The 22,404-nt window shown below is 34.3% G+C and overlaps 3 protein-coding genes and 1 pseudogene across 4 annotated transcripts; 3 read left to right on the top strand and 1 right to left on the bottom strand.

Moving 5' to 3' along the window:
* The first annotated feature begins 579 nt into the window (after nucleotides 1–579).
* On the top strand, nucleotides 580–2,735 carry LOC120185137 (protein ROOT PRIMORDIUM DEFECTIVE 1-like). Its single transcript, XM_039189433.1, has one exon. It carries the CDS (start codon nucleotides 684–686, stop codon nucleotides 2,043–2,045), a length of 1,362 nt encoding a protein of 453 aa, XP_039045364.1. The 5' UTR covers nucleotides 580–683; the 3' UTR covers nucleotides 2,046–2,735.
* LOC120185069 lies at nucleotides 2,129–9,563 on the top strand (annotated as a pseudogene).
* A 1,504-nt stretch (nucleotides 9,564–11,067) lies between these two features.
* LOC120185139 (protein phosphatase inhibitor 2-like) lies at nucleotides 11,068–14,344 on the bottom strand. 2 transcript variants are annotated; one of them, XM_039189434.1, is made up of 5 exons: nucleotides 14,329–14,344; nucleotides 13,362–13,416; nucleotides 12,443–12,558; nucleotides 12,089–12,262; nucleotides 11,068–11,400 (listed from the first exon to the last, which is right to left on the bottom strand). In XM_039189434.1, the coding sequence occupies exons 2-5, from the start codon at nucleotides 13,364–13,366 to the stop codon at nucleotides 11,177–11,179; spliced, it is 519 nt and encodes a 172-aa protein (XP_039045365.1). In that variant the 5' UTR covers nucleotides 13,367–13,416; nucleotides 14,329–14,344; the 3' UTR covers nucleotides 11,068–11,176. The 2 variants fall into 2 exon arrangements, with proteins under 2 accessions (XP_039045365.1, XP_039045366.1); XM_039189435.1 differs by lacking the exons at nucleotides 13,362–13,416; nucleotides 14,329–14,344 and having other exon boundaries at nucleotides 11,070–11,400; nucleotides 12,089–12,263; nucleotides 12,443–12,555.
* Nucleotides 14,345–18,010: 3,666 nt separating this feature from the next.
* Nucleotides 18,011–20,461, top strand: LOC120184988 (pre-mRNA cleavage factor Im 25 kDa subunit 2-like). Its single transcript, XM_039189324.1, has 7 exons — nucleotides 18,011–18,218; nucleotides 18,835–18,880; nucleotides 19,302–19,395; nucleotides 19,523–19,596; nucleotides 19,733–19,819; nucleotides 19,915–20,025; nucleotides 20,145–20,461. The coding sequence occupies exons 1-7, from the start codon at nucleotides 18,100–18,102 to the stop codon at nucleotides 20,214–20,216; spliced, it is 603 nt and encodes a 200-aa protein (XP_039045255.1). The 5' UTR covers nucleotides 18,011–18,099; the 3' UTR covers nucleotides 20,217–20,461.
* Nucleotides 20,462–22,404: the final 1,943 nt, after the last annotated feature.

Below are 22,404 nucleotides of genomic sequence, written 5' to 3' on the forward strand. Positions count from 1 at the left end.
TAATTTTAGGATATATATCTAGATGAATATGGGTTGGGTTTCTGGCCAACCCGAATTTTGAGATAAAACTGACTCTGACATGATCCGAAATAATATAAAATTATTAATTTTATTTAATAAATAGGGACTTAATTAAAAGAAGTTATATAAAGAGGGATATTCTTGCAATTATTTTTAAAAATATAAGGTATTTTTATATTATTTTTTCGTCTGGATCAAAATTTTTTCACTCTAAATCCTAATTCAAATTTTTTTTTTAAAAATTAACCTGATCGTCGGGTTTGAACCCACATATTGCTCATCCCTAGATATATCTGATCAAGTGAAATGATAAAATTATCTCTAAAATGTGATTGATAAATTTATTAAATTTATTTTAACAGATATAGAACAACGAGATATATAAAAATAAAAAAAAATATAAATATTATTTGTTAAATTTTTTTTAATAAAATATTTTGGATGAGATAATTTAAAAAATAAAAGTATGCACATTTAATAAGACGGAGTTGGGATAGTAATATGAAGTTTACCCTAAATAAAACAAATGCCCTAGCTAAATTTACTGAGCAGCCCAGATTTGCCTGTTATCGCCTTGAGAGAATGTTATTGTTGGACTCTGGCGATTCTCCGGCTCCAGCTTGAGATAAACAAAACCCTAAACCTCAAATTAAACTCATACGATGCTGGGTTTCACCTCCAATCTTCTCAAACCTCGCAGACCTTTGAGTTTCTTTCACGACTTGACTTCCAAAATGCTAATGTCTCAGTCCACCTCTATCCCCAAAAAGCAGGAAAGGGTACGCGATCACGGTTTCGACAACTACATGGAGATCGAGAAGAAGAACCGCAAAGTCCTCAAATTCCAATCCCTAATCATCTCCCAGCCGAGCCAAACGCTGCCCACCTCTCGTTTCGACTCCCTCGCCCGTCGCCTTGGCCTCGGCTTCAAAGAAAACGAAGCCGCCGCTTATCTCCTCAAATTCCCTCACGTTTTCGAAATCTACGAGCACCCTGTTCTTCGAATCCTCTTTTGCAGGCTAACCCGGAAGGCGCTTCTCCAAATGGAGCAGGAAAAAGAAGCCCTCAATGCCCAGATACCCGATGCCGTCACCCGGTTAAGGAAGTTGCTTATGATGTCCAATACGGGTCGTTTAAGGCTGGAACATATTCGGATTGCCAGGAAAGAATTTGGGTTGCCTGATGATTTTGAGTTCTCGGTAATTCTCAAATACCCTGAATTTTTTAGATTGTTTGATGCTCGCGAGACTAGGAATAAATACATTGAGATTGTTGAAAGAGATCCTAAGTTAGCTGTTTGTGCTATAGAGAACGTTAGAGAGAGAGAGTACAGAGAAAAGGGTCTTGATGCTGAGGATACTAGGTTCTCGTTTATTGTGAATTTTCCACCTGGGTTTAAGATTGGTAAGTATTATAGGATTGCGGTTTGGAAGTGGCAACGAGTTCCGTATTGGTCACCTTACGAGGATGTTTCCGGTTATGATTTGAGGTCGTTGGAAGCTCAGAAGAGAATGGAAAAGAGGGCAGTTGCAACTATTCATGAGTTGCTCTCATTGACCGTGGAGAAGAAGATTTCTTTGGAGAGGATTGCGCATTTTAGGATGGCAATGAATTTGCCTAAGAAGTTGAAGGATTTTCTGCTACAGCATCAGGGGATATTTTATGTTTCGACAAGGGGGAACTATGGGAAGCTTCATACAGTATTTCTTAGGGAGGCTTATAGGAAAGGGGAGTTAATTGAGCCAAATGATTTGTATTTTGCGAGAAGGAAGTTGGGTGAGTTAATTTTGCTTAGCTCTAGAAAGGCAAAGGTGGATAAGGATCTGGTTAGCTATAGGAGGGATAGGGAAGTTGATGACATTGTGTGTGTTAGACCTGACTATATGGAAAACAACTACGAAGATTTCAGGGACGAGGATGAAATTGAGCATGAAGAGAAAGGAAAAGATGGTTTCATTTCAGATATACTTTCTGATAACATAGATGAGAATGAAGTTATGGATGAAAAGGAGGATACCGTTTAAGAGAATAAAAAAACCCGACTTTTGTCGTTTAATGTCATTTTTTAATTTTGTAATATTGAACTTATAATCAGCCAGACATTACAATGGACAACCAGCTTATGCATTCGATGAGCATTAACATCCATAGGACATTTTGGATTAAGGATTGCCTTGTCAGATATGGAGAATGTAGATGGATTTCTAAGTTGTTGGCGGAAGAAGCACTGGCTTCTATTGTGTGATTAATGATAATTTGGGGCTTTGATGAATCAATCACAGTGTGGGAGAATACAAAGGTAGTTATGAACTATTGAAGCTGAAGCATCTGTACTGCAACAATTCTTCTTGCTTGGATTAGTCACCAAAGGAAGAAGTTGACAAAAACTTTCAGCAGGTAAATGGAAATAAGGAAATCCCTGAGGTTTCTAGTGATATCGTGAAAGTGGCACGATCCTAGTATTTTTTGCCCTCCCCTCCATCTGCAGTTTGGTGTTCTGTTTTCAAATTTATATATAGAGGATCTTTATTTCTGTTTGGATGAAAGAGACAACAAGGAAAATATTGGGTGGGTTGGGCACAAACAGATGGGTGTTCTGTGACTCAGGGTAAAGCAGGTCTTAGGTTGGAAATAAGTTATCCTGTTCCTTGAAAAAGTGTGTAGGCCTTATATAAGTTTATTTACATTTTAGGCCTAGAGTTTCCTTTGCAGGGATCAATCCTTAACAGCAAGTCATTCAGAGAGTGCATTGATGTGGAATAGGGTCCTAGTCAAATACAAGTATTTTTTATGCAAATGACAAACCATTTTTGGTTCCTTGAGTTCTTGTTTGACAAGGTTTGAAGGAGATAAATATGCTGAATTTTAATCAAAATGACTGCCTTAAAGTTTTCTTTTTATCATTTTTGACTTCCATGGGATGAAATTTGAGAGGAATATGTTCCTGTGATCAAACAAACTGGAATGCTTTCTAATCAAAATGCTGAATTTTTGGTTCCTTGAGTTCTTGTTTGACTAGGTTTTGGGTCTAAATACGACATCTCTAGGAATGTTTGAACGTTTATTGTTAAATAATCAAAAGTGTCTAGGAATTTTTTAACGTTTATTGTTAAATAATCAAAAGTATATATATCTAGTGAGCCATTATATAACTGATGTTACAATGATATGATAATTTCTCACAAGCTATTAATACGTTGATGTGGTAACTTCAAATAAAAATATTTGCACAGATAAAATGTTTTCAATAGTTATAAATAGTTTAATATGTTGATGTGGTAACTTCATATAAAATTATTTGCAGATTAAATATTTTCGATATTTAATGAGATGATTGTTAATTTTAAAGGTTTTGGGTTCAAATACGACATTTCTAGAAGTGTTTGAACGTCCGTTGTTAAATAATGAAAGTCTTTCTAATAGATACAATTTTGCAATCATCTCATATTGAAAAAGTATTTAAAAATCTTAAAATTTGTTAAAAGGTAATTATAGATATTTATATTTTAAAATTTTTATACCTTTCATTTTTATGATTTTTTTTAATTTTTTAATTTTATAAAAATAAGTTGAGCAAAATTATAATTTTAAACACATAAATTTTGATTTTTCTAATTTCTTTCTCATATTTTCAATGATTTTATTTAAAATTTTAATTATTTTAAGTTTTTTTATGTGATAAAAGGTCATGTGAAAAAAACCATTATGGGATTATATGATATTTTAACGAAAAATATTCGAAAGTTATGATAATAAAAACGAAAGAGTTAAATTAATTGAAAAATAATAGAGTAAATTATGCCTTTAGTACTTAAACTTTCAATTTTGGTTTGTTTAGTACCTAAACTTTTTTTTCAAAACATATATAATATTTAGTTTTTATTCATTTTAGTACCCACTGTTAAAAATTTAACGCATTTAATACATCAACTATCAATTTTGATGTCACAAACCAATTTAGGGGCTACATTTTTCTTAAATTCATTTTGGGGATTAAATTAAAATTTTGGTTAAATTCGAGGATCAAAATGAATTTTTAATTAAATTATGATCCAAATTCAGAAAGTAACAAAAGCTCAGAGACCTATGGCATAATTTTGTCATTTCCTAAAAATGTTGGGTTTATTGTCTCAATTTGCCCTTTGGGGGAAAACCAACTAGTTATGACGATGGAGTTTTTTTGAAAAAGATTTTATGAAATGTTAGGAGTCGCCACCAATCATTTTTAAGGTGCGACTGGAACACCTAAAATCAAGTAATTTTAATAAAACATTTTTATTTTATAAAAAATATACATCTTTGTTCAGCAAAATCAGAAATCAGGTTTAAGAGTTAGTTACACGTGGGAAGGATTAGCATCTCACAGCTCCTAGAATTGGTACATAGTCGATTACTCTATATTTAAAAATTGAAAAATTTTGAGTTTGAGATTTTATTTAATTTAAAAATTATTACGTATGCAAAATTTGGAAAAGAATGTTTATTTACCAACCAATGCGAGAACTTCGTTATTTATCATAATAAACCAACATTGCCTTAAAGGTTTTGAGATCATTATATGAAGACTACATAAGAAGACTGTTCAACTATGTATTTATATATTTATTTATACATGCATTGTATTGTATCTTTATTTTAAATTTTCTGACTGCCGGAGGTCTTCCACGGAAGCTGCTATCAACCTGGCGTTGGGGGCAGCCTACTATACTACCTCCTCCTTACCCCATCGTATATGGAAATAGGGTTTTGTTGTTGTTGTATATGAGGGTTTTAAAAAGGATGTTGACTTACTTAGGGAATTACCAGTAGTCACCCCCGGGCATTTATGCAGAGGATATATTATTAACTCAGTTGGTAGAGCACAAGGTTATTAACCTTGAGGTCGTGGGATCGAGTCCCATGGAGTGCATTTCATAATTTGGAGGTCTCATACGAAAGCTGCTCACAACCTAGTGTTGGGGGCAGCCTATTATCTTACCTCCCCCTTACCCTATTACATATGGGAACAAGGGACAACCATTTATATATTATTAACTCCATAACAAATGAACATTGTCTTATCTTTTAAAATCAAATGCAATCACACAACCATTTATGACTCTAATTATAATAGGTGGATTTATTAAGGCAACCTTTAAATTAGAGTGTCAAATAATAAAATTTAAAGAACCTAGAGGACTAAACCTGAAAATGGAGGCTCTAACATTAATCCTAATCAATTATTGAATGAAATAATCAAAATGGACCTTTGGGCATTTTAATGTGAGGACCAAATCGAATTATTCCCTAAATTAAGGGATTAAAGTGAAATTAAGCCTAAAATAGAGACTCTAATTATTAACCAAATTAGTTTTAACCAATTAATGAATCCAATAATCAAGATGAACCCTCGGGCATTAATGCGAGGATCAAATTGAATTACTCACCTAGTTAAAAAGTTCACGGACTAAAGTTTAACAAATCTAAATCTAAGGGCTAAATTTAAAATTTAACATTCTCTTTTACTACTAAGACCATTCGATATGTTAGGAAAATGTATTTGATTGCATGAATACCCTATTGGTCCTGAGAATTGGTTTAGCATGATTTTGGAATCCAAATCTCAACTGTGGAAACCCGAAGTTGGCTTCAACGAATCCGGACTTCATAAATTTCGCTCTGATAAGCAACAAATGTAACCTTTCTGCAGTATAACAAAATTTTAATCCCATTTTTGTGTTTGAATTTGAAAGACGGCATTGATGCAAGCATGCTGATACGGGCACTGGGAGCTTGTGCAGACCCTTTTGCTCTTCAGATGCAATGTGAGTTTCATTTTTTTGAACTTCTGTAATATTTCTTAATGGTTTCTTCACTATGACTCGATATTTCGTTATTAACTTAAAGGAAGCCTTTTCAGATGCTTGTTGATTAGTTTATGGCTGCAATTTATTTACATCCTTGTAGGTTACGAGGGCAGATTATCTAAGCGGAAGGACTGCTCTACATTTTGCTGCTGTAAATGGACATGTACGATGTATAACACTACTTGTAGCTGATTTTGTTCCTAATGCTCCTTTTGAAGCTGTAAACACCCAAATCAAAGGCGAAAGAGGGGGTAGCTCTATTGTGAGAAAAAGAAATGATCAAAGGTGTGTCTTATTAACTCCTGAACAACCATTTGCTCCAGCTGGCTCTGATTTGGATTTAAATGGAGAAGTAGGTCCTGGATTTATTTTATGTCATATTGTGGAATATTGGATATATGAAATGCAAAACTACACCGTTAGCACTGACTGGAAATATAAACAGTAATTAAGTAGAACAAATTCGTAAACCGTGTCGTGGTAAGAACCACTACCTTAGAAACGAATTCGCCCCGATGTGTGTAATCGCTGTAGTAGGCCGACCGTCCCCCGAGGTTAACACGATCGCTCCGAATTCCGTACACCCAAAACCGGAATGGACTGCTGGTGGTATTGTACTTCTGATCGGAAAGCACTCAGAGAGAACTCACAGAGAGAACTTTAGAAAACACTTTGTAAATGAATTGTGAATGTTTTTGAATGAGTTGAGAAGCTGAATATAGCTCTCTATTTATAGGCTAGAAGTAGGGTTAAAATCGTCTATAAAATTTCAGGATTAAATCTCTTATTTGTAACAGCTGAAACGTCTAGATGAACCTGACTCATAAATAATCTAGGTTCATTGTATCATTATTCAGCTGTTATAACTCTCGAAATTATATTATGTAACCCCTGGAATTAAATCAAATAACTCTTGTAACTCATGATATTAACAGCTTGTCTCCTCTGTACAAAGCTGTAAATCAGTCCAGGTACATCTTAACGTTTCTGATTTAATTTAGGAATAAACTGTTTAATTTCTGATAACAAATAATTCAGCTGTTATTATTTGAAATTCAAACAGTCCTCAGCAGCCTATAAATATCAGTTGATATCTTTCACATTTTCCATTTGTTTCTTTCAAAGAGAAATTCCTCAAGAATTTTCTCTAAAAAGATAGTATCCGCACGGACGTGTCGAAGACACGTATTACCACGACCACGACCACGTGCCGAGCCGAGCCGTGCCGTGCCGAGACGAGACGGACGACGGCGGCGGTGCGCGAGAGCCCCCTTGTTCTCTATCACTCAACAAGGAAATGGAATGTCAAGCCTTAAATACCATCCCAATAGTGTTTCCAACACTATATGAGATTGAGCATTACCAACATGAAAAAAATTAAACAGAAAGGTAAAATTCATTTACATGAAAAGCTGCTAAAATAATTGATGCTCATAATAGGCATATTTCCTAACGATCTCAGTTGCTATGGAATTACTCAAGCCTTCAATGGCAAAAGTTCTGGGAATTGTTTTCGTGCTAATTAGGTTAATTTTTACTATGCAGTACACTGTCAAAGTTCGTAAATAAGGCAGCTGATGGTGGGAATACTGCTCTTCATATGGCTGCATTAAATGGGCATTTTGATTGTGTACAGCTTTTACTAGACCTTCATGCCAGTGTCTCTGCTGTCACATTTCATTATGGAACATGAATGGATTTGATAGGTATGATTTTCTTTTTCCATGGAGAATTGATAACTGGTAGGTGATATGGTTACCGGTTTTTTATGGGCGGGAGCTGGTAGCACTATTTTGCATTATGCTGCATGTGGGGGAAACCTGAAATGCTGCCAGGCAAGGCTTATAGGCAATGTTGTCTGTATTTCTCAGGTGGCTGGTACTTGACGTCGCCAGGATGTGGGGTCGTCATTGGCTTGAGCCCTTGCTGGCTCCTAATTCTGACACCACGATACCTAGATTTCCTCCTTCCAACTACTTGTCACTGCCTCTTTCGAGTATACTTAACATAGCAAGGTAACCCTGTGACTACTAGTCTACTATGGCCTACAATCTAGATAGGCAGATGGTTTTCAATCTCCGCTGAACGGCTCTTATTGCACAATGTTGCTTTAAATAAAAATGACATTGCTGATATTTGAAGTTGGTGAAAGCTAAATAGAGAGCTTCGTCGGTGGTAGATATAACAGTGATTCAACATGCTTTATAATTGGTTTTACGTGCTTTTAAATGACGGTGAGATTTATTGCGAGAAAAAACACAAATTTTAACAAGATTCTTACTAAATCAATATTCACTTTGTGTGATTCCACCCTCGTGCATCCGATGATTCTAAAGCTCGCGCATCCGATGATTCTAAAGCTCGCGCATCCGTTTAGTCAGCCATAGAGTCCGATTGTACGAGGAAACCGAAAAGAGAAAGAACGGAGTGAGGCAACGTGCGAGCCCGCGGCCTTGCTTCAGTTGTTGCAACTCTTCCACCACCACGCGTGAAGATAACGGAAAAACAACATTCTACCTGCATGTGTTAAGCATAGTGTTTACAATTATTTGGCTAGAAAATGGTATCAGTTGTTAAAACCTAACCATGGTATTGCCATTGTCCATACTGCAAGCAGTTGTGTCTAAAATGCTCTCGGTCTAAATCCAGCAAATTATCCTTAAATCCCAAAAAGTTTAGTTGGTTTTATGTTACATAAAATATTTCGAATGAGCTAAAAGACTTTATGGTGAGTACCTTTCATTTTGACCATATTATGCAGAGAATGTGGGTTGCAGTCCCCAACAATCTCCTCAGATGATGCAGATACTTGTGCCGTCTGCCTTGAAAGACCGTGCAGTGTAGCTGCTGAAGGTATGTTGTCAACTCGCTGTTTCCGTAATTTTGGTTTGCATCTTCCATCTTTTTCCTTGAAAACTATGCCGGTCGAAAGTAGCAAACTGGTTTGACCACTATGTTCAATATTTACTGTTTTCCTTGTTGATCTTAGCATCATTTTTTGTGACCTTATGAACATGATAACTCTAGTCTTCCAGTTGGGTTGTTGGAATGAGAAGTTACTTTTAATGGCATAACAATGAAAAGTTAATGTTTGAGTGAGTCGGGGGGGCAGCTGGTGAATAAATCCGATTAGTTACAAATATAAGGGCTCTCATCATTTCGTTATTCTTTTCAGGATGTGGGCATGAGATATGTGTAAGGTGTGCACTCTATCTTTGCTCAACGAGCCGTGTTCCGTCCAATATCATGGCTCCACCGGGGTCTATTCCATGCCCGCTCTGTAGACACGGCATTCTCTCGTTTGTCAAATTGCCCAGTTCCCCAGCAAAAGAAATTAAGCTACATTCATCCCTTGGCCTTTGTACCCCATGCATGCTTCATCCTTTCGATACGGATTGCTCATCACCGGCTTCAGAAGTCCGAAAGAATCGTGTTGTATCGGTTTCTTCGGATATTCTCTGTCCGGTTACCTGTGGTCCATTTCCTTCCGTTACCATTCCATTGTGCACCTGCAATGATTGTCCCTGCCCCTCGGTGGAATCCGGAGAGACGGAAACACGAGATGAATCTCCAAGGCGTTCGCAAGCTACATCGAGTGAAGGAGCAAGAGTGGAGAGAAGAAGCTGTTCAAACGTGCTCTGGGGCAGAAGGAGCTGCAGCAGAGAGCATCGATGCAACTCGGAGATAAACGCTTGATTCGATCAGAAAGATCTTCGGGTTCCATTGTGAGACAAAGGTCAGCAAAGAGAGCGGGGTTGTGCCTGCCCCTTGCTGAAATCCTGAATTGGGTAGTATGGTGTAATTATTACAAGAAAGATTTAGTTGGCTTCCATTGAAATTCAGATAGTATCACTTCAGTTTTTATTATTACAGAAGTGGCTACTTACTGACGCAAACCCTAGAAATACATCACTTGTGTATGGACAACTTGTTCCGTCTTTGGGATTGTATTGTATTTTATTTGTCAGAAACCTGTCACTGCACGTATATACTCAAGTCTAGGCAAAATTTCTTACAATAATGAACTGAAAAAAAAAAAGAATTGCTCGAATAATAGTGAATCTTAAGCAGGTGCTACAGGATACCGATGTCGCCATGCAGTCTCGTGGCGACCTCCAGGTGGAGACGCCAAGACCCGTGTGTCTCTCCCCCCACCCCAATTGATTCCAGCCAAGAAAACATGCACATGGTGGAATTATTTGTTAATTTGGTGTAACACGCTACCAAGAATGACTAAAATTAGTAGTTGATTTGTTGTGAGATTAATTTGCTTTTGGAATTATATATATATATATATAATCGCCATTCCGAGCCTGTTGCAGAGAACCATCACCATTTAAAAATTCGATCACTTTCATGGGAGGATTGTGGAGCAACCAAAAACCGAAGGGTAAGCTCTAAGCCAATTTTGGAACAAAATTTAATCAAGAATTATAAATTTTGGATTAGCCGAAATTTATTATGTTATTTAATTATAAATTTTGGAGTCACATTAATTCTTTTTAAAAGTATAGGAGCATCTGATGCCTTTTTTGTCAAATATATTTAAAAATATATAATAATTTAAAATTTTCAGGGTGAATGACTAGTCCGTTTACCCCTTTTGATCTACCTGATGAGAATACAAAGTCGACAGAAAACATAAAAATATGTTGGATAAACAATGCATTTAATACTTAATCTATTAGTTTTGACATGTTTTAGTAGTTAAACTTTCAATTTTTTAAAAATATATCTAATGTTTAATTTTTGTTTCGTTTTAGTATATCATTAAAAATTTAACGTTAAATTTTAAAAAAATATTAGATATTAAAACGGATTAAAATTAATAATTTAAATATTAAATATGTAGTTTACCCAAAAAAATTAAGACAAAAAAACCGCATTAAACAAAAAAAAAACCCGCACCAAATCGTGTTTTGGTTAAACTACCACATTAACAATCATTAGTCACGTTACAAATCACGTTACGACATGTAACTGTCATGTCATCATCTCATTAAGTCATTAACTGTGTTTTATGGCCTCCCTCTGGTTCTTGGTTCGGGCTTTAAATAAAGGTGGTGATTGCCATTTTGGGGTTCACAGGGTTAAGAAAGATGAGGGGACAAAACGAGAACGAGTGTATAAACTTATTTGTTAACATCAGTAGTTAGATGCAAAACTCCATACAAAAACATACCAAATTATAAAATTTTGCACGTGATCTCAAACATGAAAAAAAAAAACATGAAACTACCATAAAAGAACATCAATGGAGTGAGCTTTGGGTTTCAGACTGGTTGGAATACCGCTACAATTACAATCCATTAGCTGAGATGCCCCGGACTCGCAGAAGATTTTAGCGGCAAAGTTGCAGGACCTTCCCCGATTCCTATGTCTTTGACACCGGAGCTTAGCGATGAAGATGACTCACCCTCCACTTCATCATCTTCATCCTCAAGGTAAGAGCCTTTACGTCGCAGTTCCTTGATTTTCAAATACTCATCATAGTGTGCTTTTCTTTGCTCCTTGAAACTCCTACCATTTTGATCTGTTACAGAATCCAAGGAAAAGAGAAGAAAGTAGAACAGACAAAAACCATCAAACACAGATTTAACACCGGACATAAATTTGTAAACAATCAATGAACTAAAAGAGGTAAGATAGATTGGGACAGGGAAGGCCAACGAGGGAGTGGTGTTGAACCTTCATCACTTGTATTTGGCCATCTTCATCAATGTTCTGGAATTGGGTAAATTTATTAATCTTAAAATGTTATTTTTTTCCCTGTTTTATTTGTCAATCAGAGAACCGAGAGGTCCATACAGATGACTGGAACCTAGAGAAAACGGCACAAGAAAACGATGGAACTTTCCAAGCTAATTTAAACCAGAAGTTCAGAAAGATATAACCCTTTTAAGGATAATGTTCATCATCAATCTTTCAACCAGATAAAAGCAGGTGATTCCTGACCTTTTCAACAATCAATCCCCCCCCCCGAAACAAAAGTGCCCGATGACAAAAATTCACTTGGACAACAAGGAAGCTTTAACCATCAAAAGGCTGTCTACTAGAGCAAACTTTGTACCGTTCACACCAACATGGATTTTTGCTAAATTGTAATCTCACGAAAGATAAATCAGTCATTAGAAATGCTAACCAACTTAAAGGAAAATAAAAAGCACTTTTCCATATGCTATGGGAAAAGACAACTTAATAAAAAGCAATGGTCAACAAACCTTCATCTTCATGATCCATAGTATCAGCCTCATCGTCAGAAGATGTCCAGCCACCAGATTGCCCTGTTGTTTTTCTACTCGAGGAAGCCACATCTTTCAAAGCAGAGCGTAATTCCTCAGCATCCATATCAGCGACACAATCGTTGAAACTACGTCTTCTTGGAGACAAAGACCACTACCAAGATCCAGATTAGTAAGGTGAGAAATGTAATCCAATTTAAAGAATAATGCTCTAACCAAAGTACAAATAAAGTGAAAACAAAACTACAACAGCACCGTTTTCTAAATTCACAGACATCCAGATGTAAAAATATAGGTATATGCATGAGGAAACACACTATGCAAGTGAGATACCATCATCATCGTCAATCATGGGGTGGTACGGCGTCTTGGGTTCAGTTATTTTCTGCCTTACTGGTTTATTCGCTTCAATTTCCCCCAGATTTTCCTCATTCCATCTTACACGCCTACTGTTACCCCCAAGAAAGAACTATTAGATCCAAAACGCAACTAAGAATATTGTAAATACAAAAGCTACAAGAGGCAAACTATACCGAAATAAAAAATTGAAGCCTATAAACTGATAAATATTACCAAAATGAAAACATCCTTTAAAAAAAAACAGTTAGTTCTCAACTACTTGAGTCAAGAAACAGGATTAAAAATTCCAGGCATAGAGGCGAAGCTACAAGGTCGATTTCTAGATAAGTATATTATAAGTTCATTTAGGAATTAACTCTAGGGCTAGGATTAGAACTTTATTTGTAAATATAGCATAAATAAGCTGTAAAATATTTATAGACAACTTTATTACTATTATTATCCTTGAATTACAAAAGAGAACCTAGAGGTTTGCTATAACCTATTATTTTTAGTTCCATCTTTTCAATTCGTTTTTAGGACATAATATTGCTGTTTTAATACTGATTTTCTCAAAAACCGGATCATATTAAAATGCACATTCAGCAAGGTTACTATACTAACAAAGACAAGTCTAGAACAAAATAGCTAAAACCTAATGGGGTGAATAAAAGCTAAGTGATGAAGTTGAATAAGTTAGATTGTTTTTCTTTTTGGTTGGCCATCAGATTCAGAAATTAGGTTATCTAGAAAAATAGAAGAAAACTTCAAATATAGTAACAAGTTCTTATTATACGCTATAAGAATAATGAAATAAATACATTTGAATATGATAAGGTAACCATAATAATTTCCTTCCAAAATAAAAATAAAAGGAAACCAAATAAAGAACAAGGAAGATATTCAGAAGTACTTCATCGGGAAGAGTCTAGAGAGTGCCACAGCAAGCTCCTAGTAGTCCTGATCCACTGAAAAATTATCATAATCACTTGGCGAAACTTTAAGATATAAATAATAAAGATTTAAACTATTATGCATACAATAAAGAGTGATATTACAGATTCATGCTATAATCACACTTGTATAGGCATTAGCTTTATATTAATGCATAAGGGCGTCAAGAATAGAACCAAACTGGAAAGTGTTGAAGGGCAAACAGTGTTTTGATTTGATGACACTAGGAGTTGAGAAGTTAGGTACCAAAAAAGACAGGAAACTACAACACCAAATGTGGCAAAAGCCTAGCTACTCAAACCCCGGAGAACAACCATTTCAAACCTAATAACAGAACATGCTAGTAGCGGCCATGAGAAGAAGATAGAATTATCCTGAATAAACTAATTCTCAACAGCTTCTCCATCATGACAAAACCTGGCAGCAATATCTCATGATCCTAGGGCTACATTCATAAGCAAATTTAAGTAGCTATGTTGAGTCAATCTAAGATCCCCGATTCCCGAACGTCAACCCTATTATGTCCAAAGATTTTAGGTTTATCTCTCTTAAAACTCACAAGAACAAAAAAACAAGGACAGGAAGGATTCATATACATACAAAATGGACGCTGCCTAAGCCAGTTGACTAGTGCATGAATTAAGGGCAAGAGAGAAGGAAACCAAAAGTGATTGCATAGATTAAACAACTAATCAATCAGAAATCCCTAAATATAAAGAAAAAGAAATCATAACAATAAAGTACAGAAACATACAAGTAATTAAAGCTATAACCAAAAGGATGATGAAGACGATAAATAACAATCAATTGAACGAAATGTAGAGCTAACTGAATCCTATAATCAATAACAATCAATTTTCACCGAACAAATTTCAACTACACCGAGATAAGAAAGCGAAAAAGCAATTGGGGAGGGCAGGTTGTACCTTTCCGATCGCTACTCTTGATTCTCCAAGTTGAATACAATTCCCTTTTTAGGTTTTCAATTTCGATGTGTTTTATTGCTTTTCTTCTACCAATTCTACCCTTTCATCATTTTCGAATACCGGTTAGATCCAAACGCACTGGGGTCATCTTCACCGTCGACTTATTTGACTTTCCCGTTGACCTCTTAGTCTGAGTTAATCAAGCATTCCACGTAAGCCCCAAGGGCAATGTGGGAATCTGAAATTGGTAAGGAACGTTTTGGGTAAACTACAAAAATCTGTCATTAATCTTTGAGTAACTTTCCGTTTTCTTCACTGAAGTTTTAATATTAACAAATTGATCACTAATATTATCAATTTATAATAAATCAGTCATACGATGTTACAATGGTTAATGGGTGACCAAAAACTTACTTTGCCTGTTAACCTGGGTGACAACAATAACGATGTACAGAAATAGGATTACGACAGTATCACTAGCGATGTTGCAGTTAAAGGTAAAGAGCTCGACATCCATGGCAGTGAAAGTGATATTACTATAATGCCACGAGGTAGGCCTGAGTGGGACTAAGAACGTAACTAATGTTACGCTTCGACAACCTGTCTCGGTTGGTGCAATTGTGAATTTACATGGCCATTTCGAGATATTATCATTGTTGAGTTCGTTCTTTATCTCCTTTAGGGTTGTAAATGAGACAAGATAGATCGTGAGTTATTTAAAATTGATTCGGTCAAGGCTCGATAAATACTCGGATCGAATGGACTCGACTAGAGCTCGAACTTGACTTGAGTTCTTAACGAACTAAAATGAAATACTTGATATTCGACTCGAAAAACTCGTGAATAACTCAAAAATATAATATATTAATACTTTAAAAAATAAATTATTAATAATATTAACATTTATGTGTTGATTTTTTTTTAAAATACAATAAATTTTTTCATGTATTTAAGGTTCAGATTCGAATTTGAGTTTGAGGCTTCAATCGAGTTAAGTTTAAGATTTTTTTTTCATTTCGAGCCTTTTCGAGCTGCTCACGAGCTTCAGTTCGGGATTTCAAGTTTGAGTGGAGCTTAAAAATTTTAAACTCGCGAGTTTTTAAGTTGAGTCGAACTCTATTTTAAAGTTTTAAATTGAGTCAAACTCAACAATACTCGAATTCAACTCACTCGTTACACCTCTACTTACCTCCTCCAGCATCACCTTTGACGATGTGTCTAACCATATACATAACAGGCGAACAAGGACAAGTCGTAGGTGGTAGTATTATTGACAGAGTTGACTAATAGGGAAGAACATTAAGCGATTGCTTATAGGCTCAATTTTTTATAAGATCTTTAATTTTTTAATTTAATTTTTTATCTTTATAATTAAGTTTTTTAATTTTTATAAGCTTATTTTTTATTTCTATAATTGAGGCTTTTAATTTTTTTAATCTCACTTTTTATCAGTGGCGGATTTAGAAATTAAAAAATGGGGGTCCAAAATTTTAATGCTCATATTCTAAAAATTTTGGGTATGCAATTTTTTTTTATTTTTTCTATTTTCATTAACAAATTAAACTAAATTTAATATTTTTATCAAAATAATGTGTATGCAGTGGCTCCCCTAGGAAGCCACATACATCCGACCCTGCTTTTTACCTTTATAATTGAGGTCTCTAATTCTCTATCCCACTTTTTACTTTTATAATTAATGCTTTAATTTTTTTTTTCATTCTCACTTTTTACTTTTATAATTAAGGCCTTTAATTTTTTTAATCTCACTTTTCACCTTTATAATTGAGTCCCATAATTTTTTCAATTCCATAAAGTTCTCAATTTCTCATCCATTTCTCTAACTCTCTCATTAATTTATTTAATTTTGAATTAAATCTAATATTTTTTTCTCTTTTTTTAATTTGCATTATTCAATTTATCAAATATTTTGTAACTCTTATTCTTCTTCAATCTCAAGCTAACTGTAAAACACTATACTATTCTTTATTTTTTTTATTAATTGTTCAAAATCAAGATTCATATCATATCAAAATTCATTTTTTTAATTCTTTTCGTTGTATTTAAGGTGTTTTCTTAGTAAAACAATAAGCATGATATCAACTAGGGTTGATTCAAATGGTAAACAGTTTTATATCACTTAAGCAATGTCTCGAGTTCGAGTCATTGTGTATACAAAAAAAACTTTATTGGAAGACTCACCCACCAAAACTAGATTTGCAACATTGGCTGGTCCAAATATTTATTGAGCAACATTTTGCAGGGTTTGTTTCCATTTTCTTACCCTTTCTTTCTTTCATTTTGAATTGAATTTGATGAGTAGAGCATATATGCTTAAATGATAAATTTGAGAAAATATTTTTTATTTGAGAAAATATGCTTAAAAAAACATGTTTTGTTATCTAGAAAATATTTGAGAAAATTTCCACAAAAGAGATAAATTAGGTTTACGGATTGAGTTTTTATTTAGAGTTAAAAGGTGATCAGTCAATACAATAAGCTCTTCAATGTGGCGGTCAACATTACCATAAATGCGATTAACAATCCACATAAATCTTCCGTCAAGCACTTTAACGGTTGTTAACATTGAGTGATCAGTTTGTTATAAACCAATAACATTAATGACTAATTCATTAATTTTGAAACTTTAATAGGGAAACATAAAGTTACTAAAAGATTAATGACCATTTGTTTTAGTTTTCCCCTTTTTTATTCTCTTATTTATGGTTTGGTTTGTGTTACTGCTTTTTTATTTGGACAGTGAACTACAATACTTTTGGTTTATTTGTTTCCCCCCTTCATTTTCTCTACTTAAAAAGTATATATATATATCTGAGTAACAGTAATGATTAAAGAGATTGTTATTTTCTCGGGTGCGTCAACTTTGTCAATGATTAAAAAAATATGAATAAATACTATCTTATAATCACTTTAGACTATTTTAACATATAAATATATATTAAATATCATAAAAATGATATAATTAAGACGTAGGTTTCATATAAGATTGAAATTTTAAATTATGATACTATAAATAAAACTTTAAAGGAATCAAGCAACTTAGAGATCTCGGGTTTGAGCATCAACGATTGCAGGGTATTTGAACGTTCATAATCAAATAATTGAGAATTTATAGAACAAATACTACTACTTGTAAGCACTCTAGATTAATCAAAAAGTAAACAAAATTATTGTTATAATAAAATTTTATAATATCCAATCAAAATTAAACCATCAACAACAAAAACTCTAAATGACATGTTAATAACTAAATTATCAGTTTTAATCCATTATAGTAATCTAAACTTTCAATTTTTTCAAAACCATATCTAAAGTTTAGTTTTTGTTTCATTTTAGTATCCCGTTCAAAATTTAACGTTTATTTTTTTTAAAATTGAAAGTTTATATACTAAAACGACTAAAATTGATAGTTTAGGTACTAAACGCACTAATTTTTTTAATAGAGGGGTACCAATTAAACAAAAAATAAATTTTATATATGGTGTTAAAAAAATTAAAAATTTAAGTATTGAAACGAACTAAAACTGATAGTTTAAATATTAAATACGTAATTTACGCTAATAAAAATGTAATTTTGGATTAAGTTAAACATGGAATGGGCCCTCTGCGCATAGGTAAAATGGGCTTATCTTATTAATAAGATCGGGAAGATATTTATTTACCTTTTGCCACCTCCTCCTCCGTCTCTGAAATCAGTGTACTCGGCCGCCGGCGAAAAGAAAAAGATAACGATTTCGGAGCAGAGGGGTAGATATGGTGATGTTACCGGTGGTTAACACGTACCCTTTGTCGAGCTACACATTTGGTACCAAAGAGCCCAAGATGGAGAAGGACACGTCTGTCGCCGATCGCCTTGCTCGCATGAGAGTCAAGTAATTTCATCGCTTTCTTCATCTTATTCCTTGTATAATTACATTTTTTCTAGATTTTTAAAAAACCCAAGATAAACCCTTCTTGAAAATGCCGGCTTGAAGTTTATGATGTCAGGGTTCCTTTTGTGCTTTGTGTTATTCTGTTTCTGAAACATGAAATGCAAAATTAGAAAAAAATTGCTTATTTTTTTGATTGGCTGTTTTGGAATTGTTGGAATTTGTTCAGTCGGTGATCTAAGATTCAAACCCTAGCTTCTTCACCTTTCTTAGACTATATTGGGAACTAAGGGGAATGTTTAGATCAAAAACAAATATCTGGTACAAACAATATACTAATTGAACCGTGATTTGAATTGTGTTCCCTCGGATTTTACACGAAGTAAAGTTGTCTATTTTGGGAAAGTTTGAGCCGCTAAAGCCTAAATGTTGTTCTTTTCTTTTGGTTTTCGAAACCCTAATCAAATGCAAGAAAGTGAGTTGAGGCTTTCAACTAGTACTTCCCAGTTCCCACTTGAATGATTAATTGTAAACGGAAGTTACTTTAAGATTAGCACGTTGAAAGCTTACTTTCTGCGATTACAAGTTTTTGATTGCTTCTTTTGGTTGTTAATTGCAGTTATATGAAAGAGGGTATGAGGACAAGCGTTGAAGCAATTTTACTGGTATGTAACTGCACTTGTTCTTGGCTATTACATCTTAATAACCAAGGGGGATTAACCTTGCAGGGTTTATGCTTTGTTCTCTTTTGTGAAAAAATGTATGGTAATAGTTTTCACTCCCTAGTTTTGTATGACGCGGCAGATAGCTTGTATATGTGTTTACATACGACTCAATACTCAACCTAGCAGATATTTGCAACTATGTCTTAATTGTATTAAGAGGTAATTATGCATTAAGGGAAGAGGAGTTACATCTTAATAATACACGAGGACCACCTTTTGACCTCATTGTACTTTCGTTACTTTCTCCTTTGTCTATAACTTGTCAATTATCATGTTCTTTGTGTAGTTTGCAAGAATTTGACTTCTAAGATGACCATTTGAATGCTTGTCCTTCAATTTCCTATACCACCTTCTTATGCAGGTCCAAGAACATAATCATCCTCACATTCTTCTTCTGCAAATTGGGAACACATTCTGCAAACTTCCTGGTGGACGCCTGAAGTGCGGAGAGAATGGTATCATCTTACTTATAACTATTTTTGTTATGTGTCGTCTATCTTTCACCTTATATCTTTTCCGTCGTGCTATTTTGGAGATTCTATGACCTTCATAATATCTTTGCTCTTTATGTTTTGGCTTCAGAGATTGAGGGTTTGAAAAGGAAGCTGACTAGCAAGCTTGGAGCTAATTCACCTGCTCTTGTACCAGACTGGCAGGTACTGATTTGTCATAATTATCTTTCTACAATGAGTAGGCATCTTGTCTTAACAATTTTCATTGATCTTCTCTATGTTATAGTTTATAACGTTTACTTTTTAATGCATAATACCTTTCCTTGTTATCTTGTTGCAGATCGGTGAGTGTGTGGCCATCTGGTGGAGGCCCAACTTTGAGACCATAATGTATCCATATTGTCCTCCCCACATAACCAAGCCTAAGGTAATATGTACTTGTTGATCTTTTTGTTACTTCACGTGGCACTATTTATGTGCTTTGCTATCCTTTCCCAACCTCTATTATTGATATTACTGTAGGAGTGCAAGAAGCTTTTCCTCATCCATCTGTCCGAGAAAGAGTACTTTGCAGTACCGAAAAATTTGAAACTTCTTGCGGTGCCATTGTTTGAGCTTTACGATAATGTTCAGGTAGGTGGTAACCATAATCCATCCTTCAGCTGATTTTAAGTTTTCAATGTGCCATTGCTTTCGAGTTTGCCCATGGTTGATCGTTATTCGTCTGTAATTTGTTTGTTCATGTTGAGCAGAGATACGGACCTGTGATATCAACCATTCCACAGCAGCTTTCTAGATTCCAGTTCAACATGATTACCACATGACTTTGGCATGGATGCTTACCTCCTGACAGTTACATACTGAGAAAACTACTAATCGTGACGGTATTGAATGAGAGAATTTCGTGTTGCTTGCTTGGCTTCTTATGTAGGTCAAGGTTATTGGAACGTGACTCTAGTCCAAACTCTTGTACTTGGTTAAACCGTTTTTAGTAGCTGTTGTATTAGTTTAGGGTGTAGGTTTGCTTTCAGGTTTAGGCTTTCTTTTTTGCATTGGAAATTGATTTCTTTTAGTGACATGATACCGACGACCAAGTACATGCGAAAATCCCACATCGGTAACAAACGATAATTATTAGTCAATTAATGATTTTCATTTAAAGAAAAATATAGTTTTAATCAAATAAAGATGTTGAGGTCTATGTGCTTAGAAAAGGATAGGGACCAATTTGGTTATTCGACTCGCTTGATCTTACTATGTATCGGAGCTGCTAAAAACGTCTCGATCTAACTATAAAGAAAATGGTCTATATATATTCTTTTCTTTTTTAAACTTTTTATGGGTTTTTATATTTATTTGAATTTTCTAAAACTTTTATGACGTACAAGTAAAATGGGGAGGAACTGAATGCATGTATAAATATTAAATTTATCAGTAACATGGATAAAATTGTTAGCCATCATTAAAAGGTAAAAGAAAGTGTTGTATTTACAACAATTGTATGGTGTTAAGATTACTATAACGACATAATATTTTTTAATTTTTATTTAATTATAAGTGTTTAGATTTTTAATATTTTAATTTTAATCAAAATTACAAGTTCAAGATCTTTCATGGTCATTGATGATACACACCCTACAAACTCAGTTATTTGAATTCATAACTTTAATTGTATGGTGACTAGTTCTTGACGTGATATTTTTACATTATCACGTTTATCATTTATGTTTTTTTTTGTTTTGAAGTTTTTTAAAGTGGGCATTTTAATGTTATTATTTCACAAAAACATTGAGTACTCAGTGATAAAAATATTATTTTTCTTAGAAGATTAAAATTCAAGCAATAATACACAAAATGTACTTTGACAGCGTGATTATTATATGGTCTTTATGTGATAAATATGATTGATTCCTACATAAGTATCGATACAAATTCTTATTCTACTTAAAATTGTTTAAATGGGTTCTATTAAAAATTCTATATATACATATCCTATTCGATCAGACATTCGAACCTAATAAAAGGTGTCACATAAACCTAAAAGATTATTTTTTTTGAATAATTCAATTTGATTAACACAAAATTAAAATTTTTCTTTAATCTTTTTTGAGTGGAAACAAATTTTAGTTATCCCTAACACGAGCAACCTTAAAGAAATTCGATACAGAGAGTGCAAATCTTGATGATTTCCTTTCGGTTGTTAGACGTGATACGGTGCACATAATAAATTAGGGTAAACTATGTGTTTCGTACCTAAACTATCAATTTTGATTCGTTTTAGTATCTAAATTTTCAATTTTTTCAAAATCATACCTAATGTATAGTTCTTGTTTCATTTTACTATCCGTCGTCAAAAGCTTAACATGTTTAACTATCAGTTTTTGTTCGTTTTAGTACCTAAACTTTTAATGGGTAGAGCACAAAGCTCTTAACCTTGGGGTCGTGGAATCTAGTCCAACGGAGGACATTTCATAATTTGAAGGTCTCTTAGGGAAGCTGCTCTCAACCTGGCGTTGGGGACAACCTACTATCTTGCCTCCCCCTTACCCCATTACATATGGGAATAAGGGTCAGCTAATTTTTTAATACCTAAACTTTTAATGTTTTTCAAAGTTTAACGTTAAGTTTTTAACGGATACTAAAATGAAATAAAAACTAAATGTTAGACATAATTTTAATAAATTAGGGTAAATTGTGAGCAATTTACGGCTATGTTCCGAAGGAAGGCGTTCTTGCACTGGTACACGGGAGAGCGAATGGATGAGATGGAGTTCACGGAGGCGGAGAGCAACATGAACGATTTGGTTTCGGAGTACCAACAATACCAAGACGCAACAGCTGAGGGGTGAAGAGGAGGAGGAGGATGATATCCAGGAATAGAGAAGTGTGTTTGTTTATAATGCTTGTGGATCTCATTTAAATGTTTTGTTCACCTTGATGCCTTGTTTGGGTGTTTGGACTGTGGCCTGTTGAAAAGAGTGTTTGTTTACGTTGTTAGTGAATGGAATTACG

Source organism: Hibiscus syriacus, unplaced genomic scaffold (genome assembly GCF_006381635.1).
Source record: "Hibiscus syriacus cultivar Baekdansim isolate YM2019G1 unplaced genomic scaffold, ASM638163v2 tig00112988_pilon, whole genome shotgun sequence".
Classification (NCBI taxonomy): Eukaryota; Viridiplantae; Streptophyta; class Magnoliopsida; order Malvales; family Malvaceae; genus Hibiscus; species Hibiscus syriacus.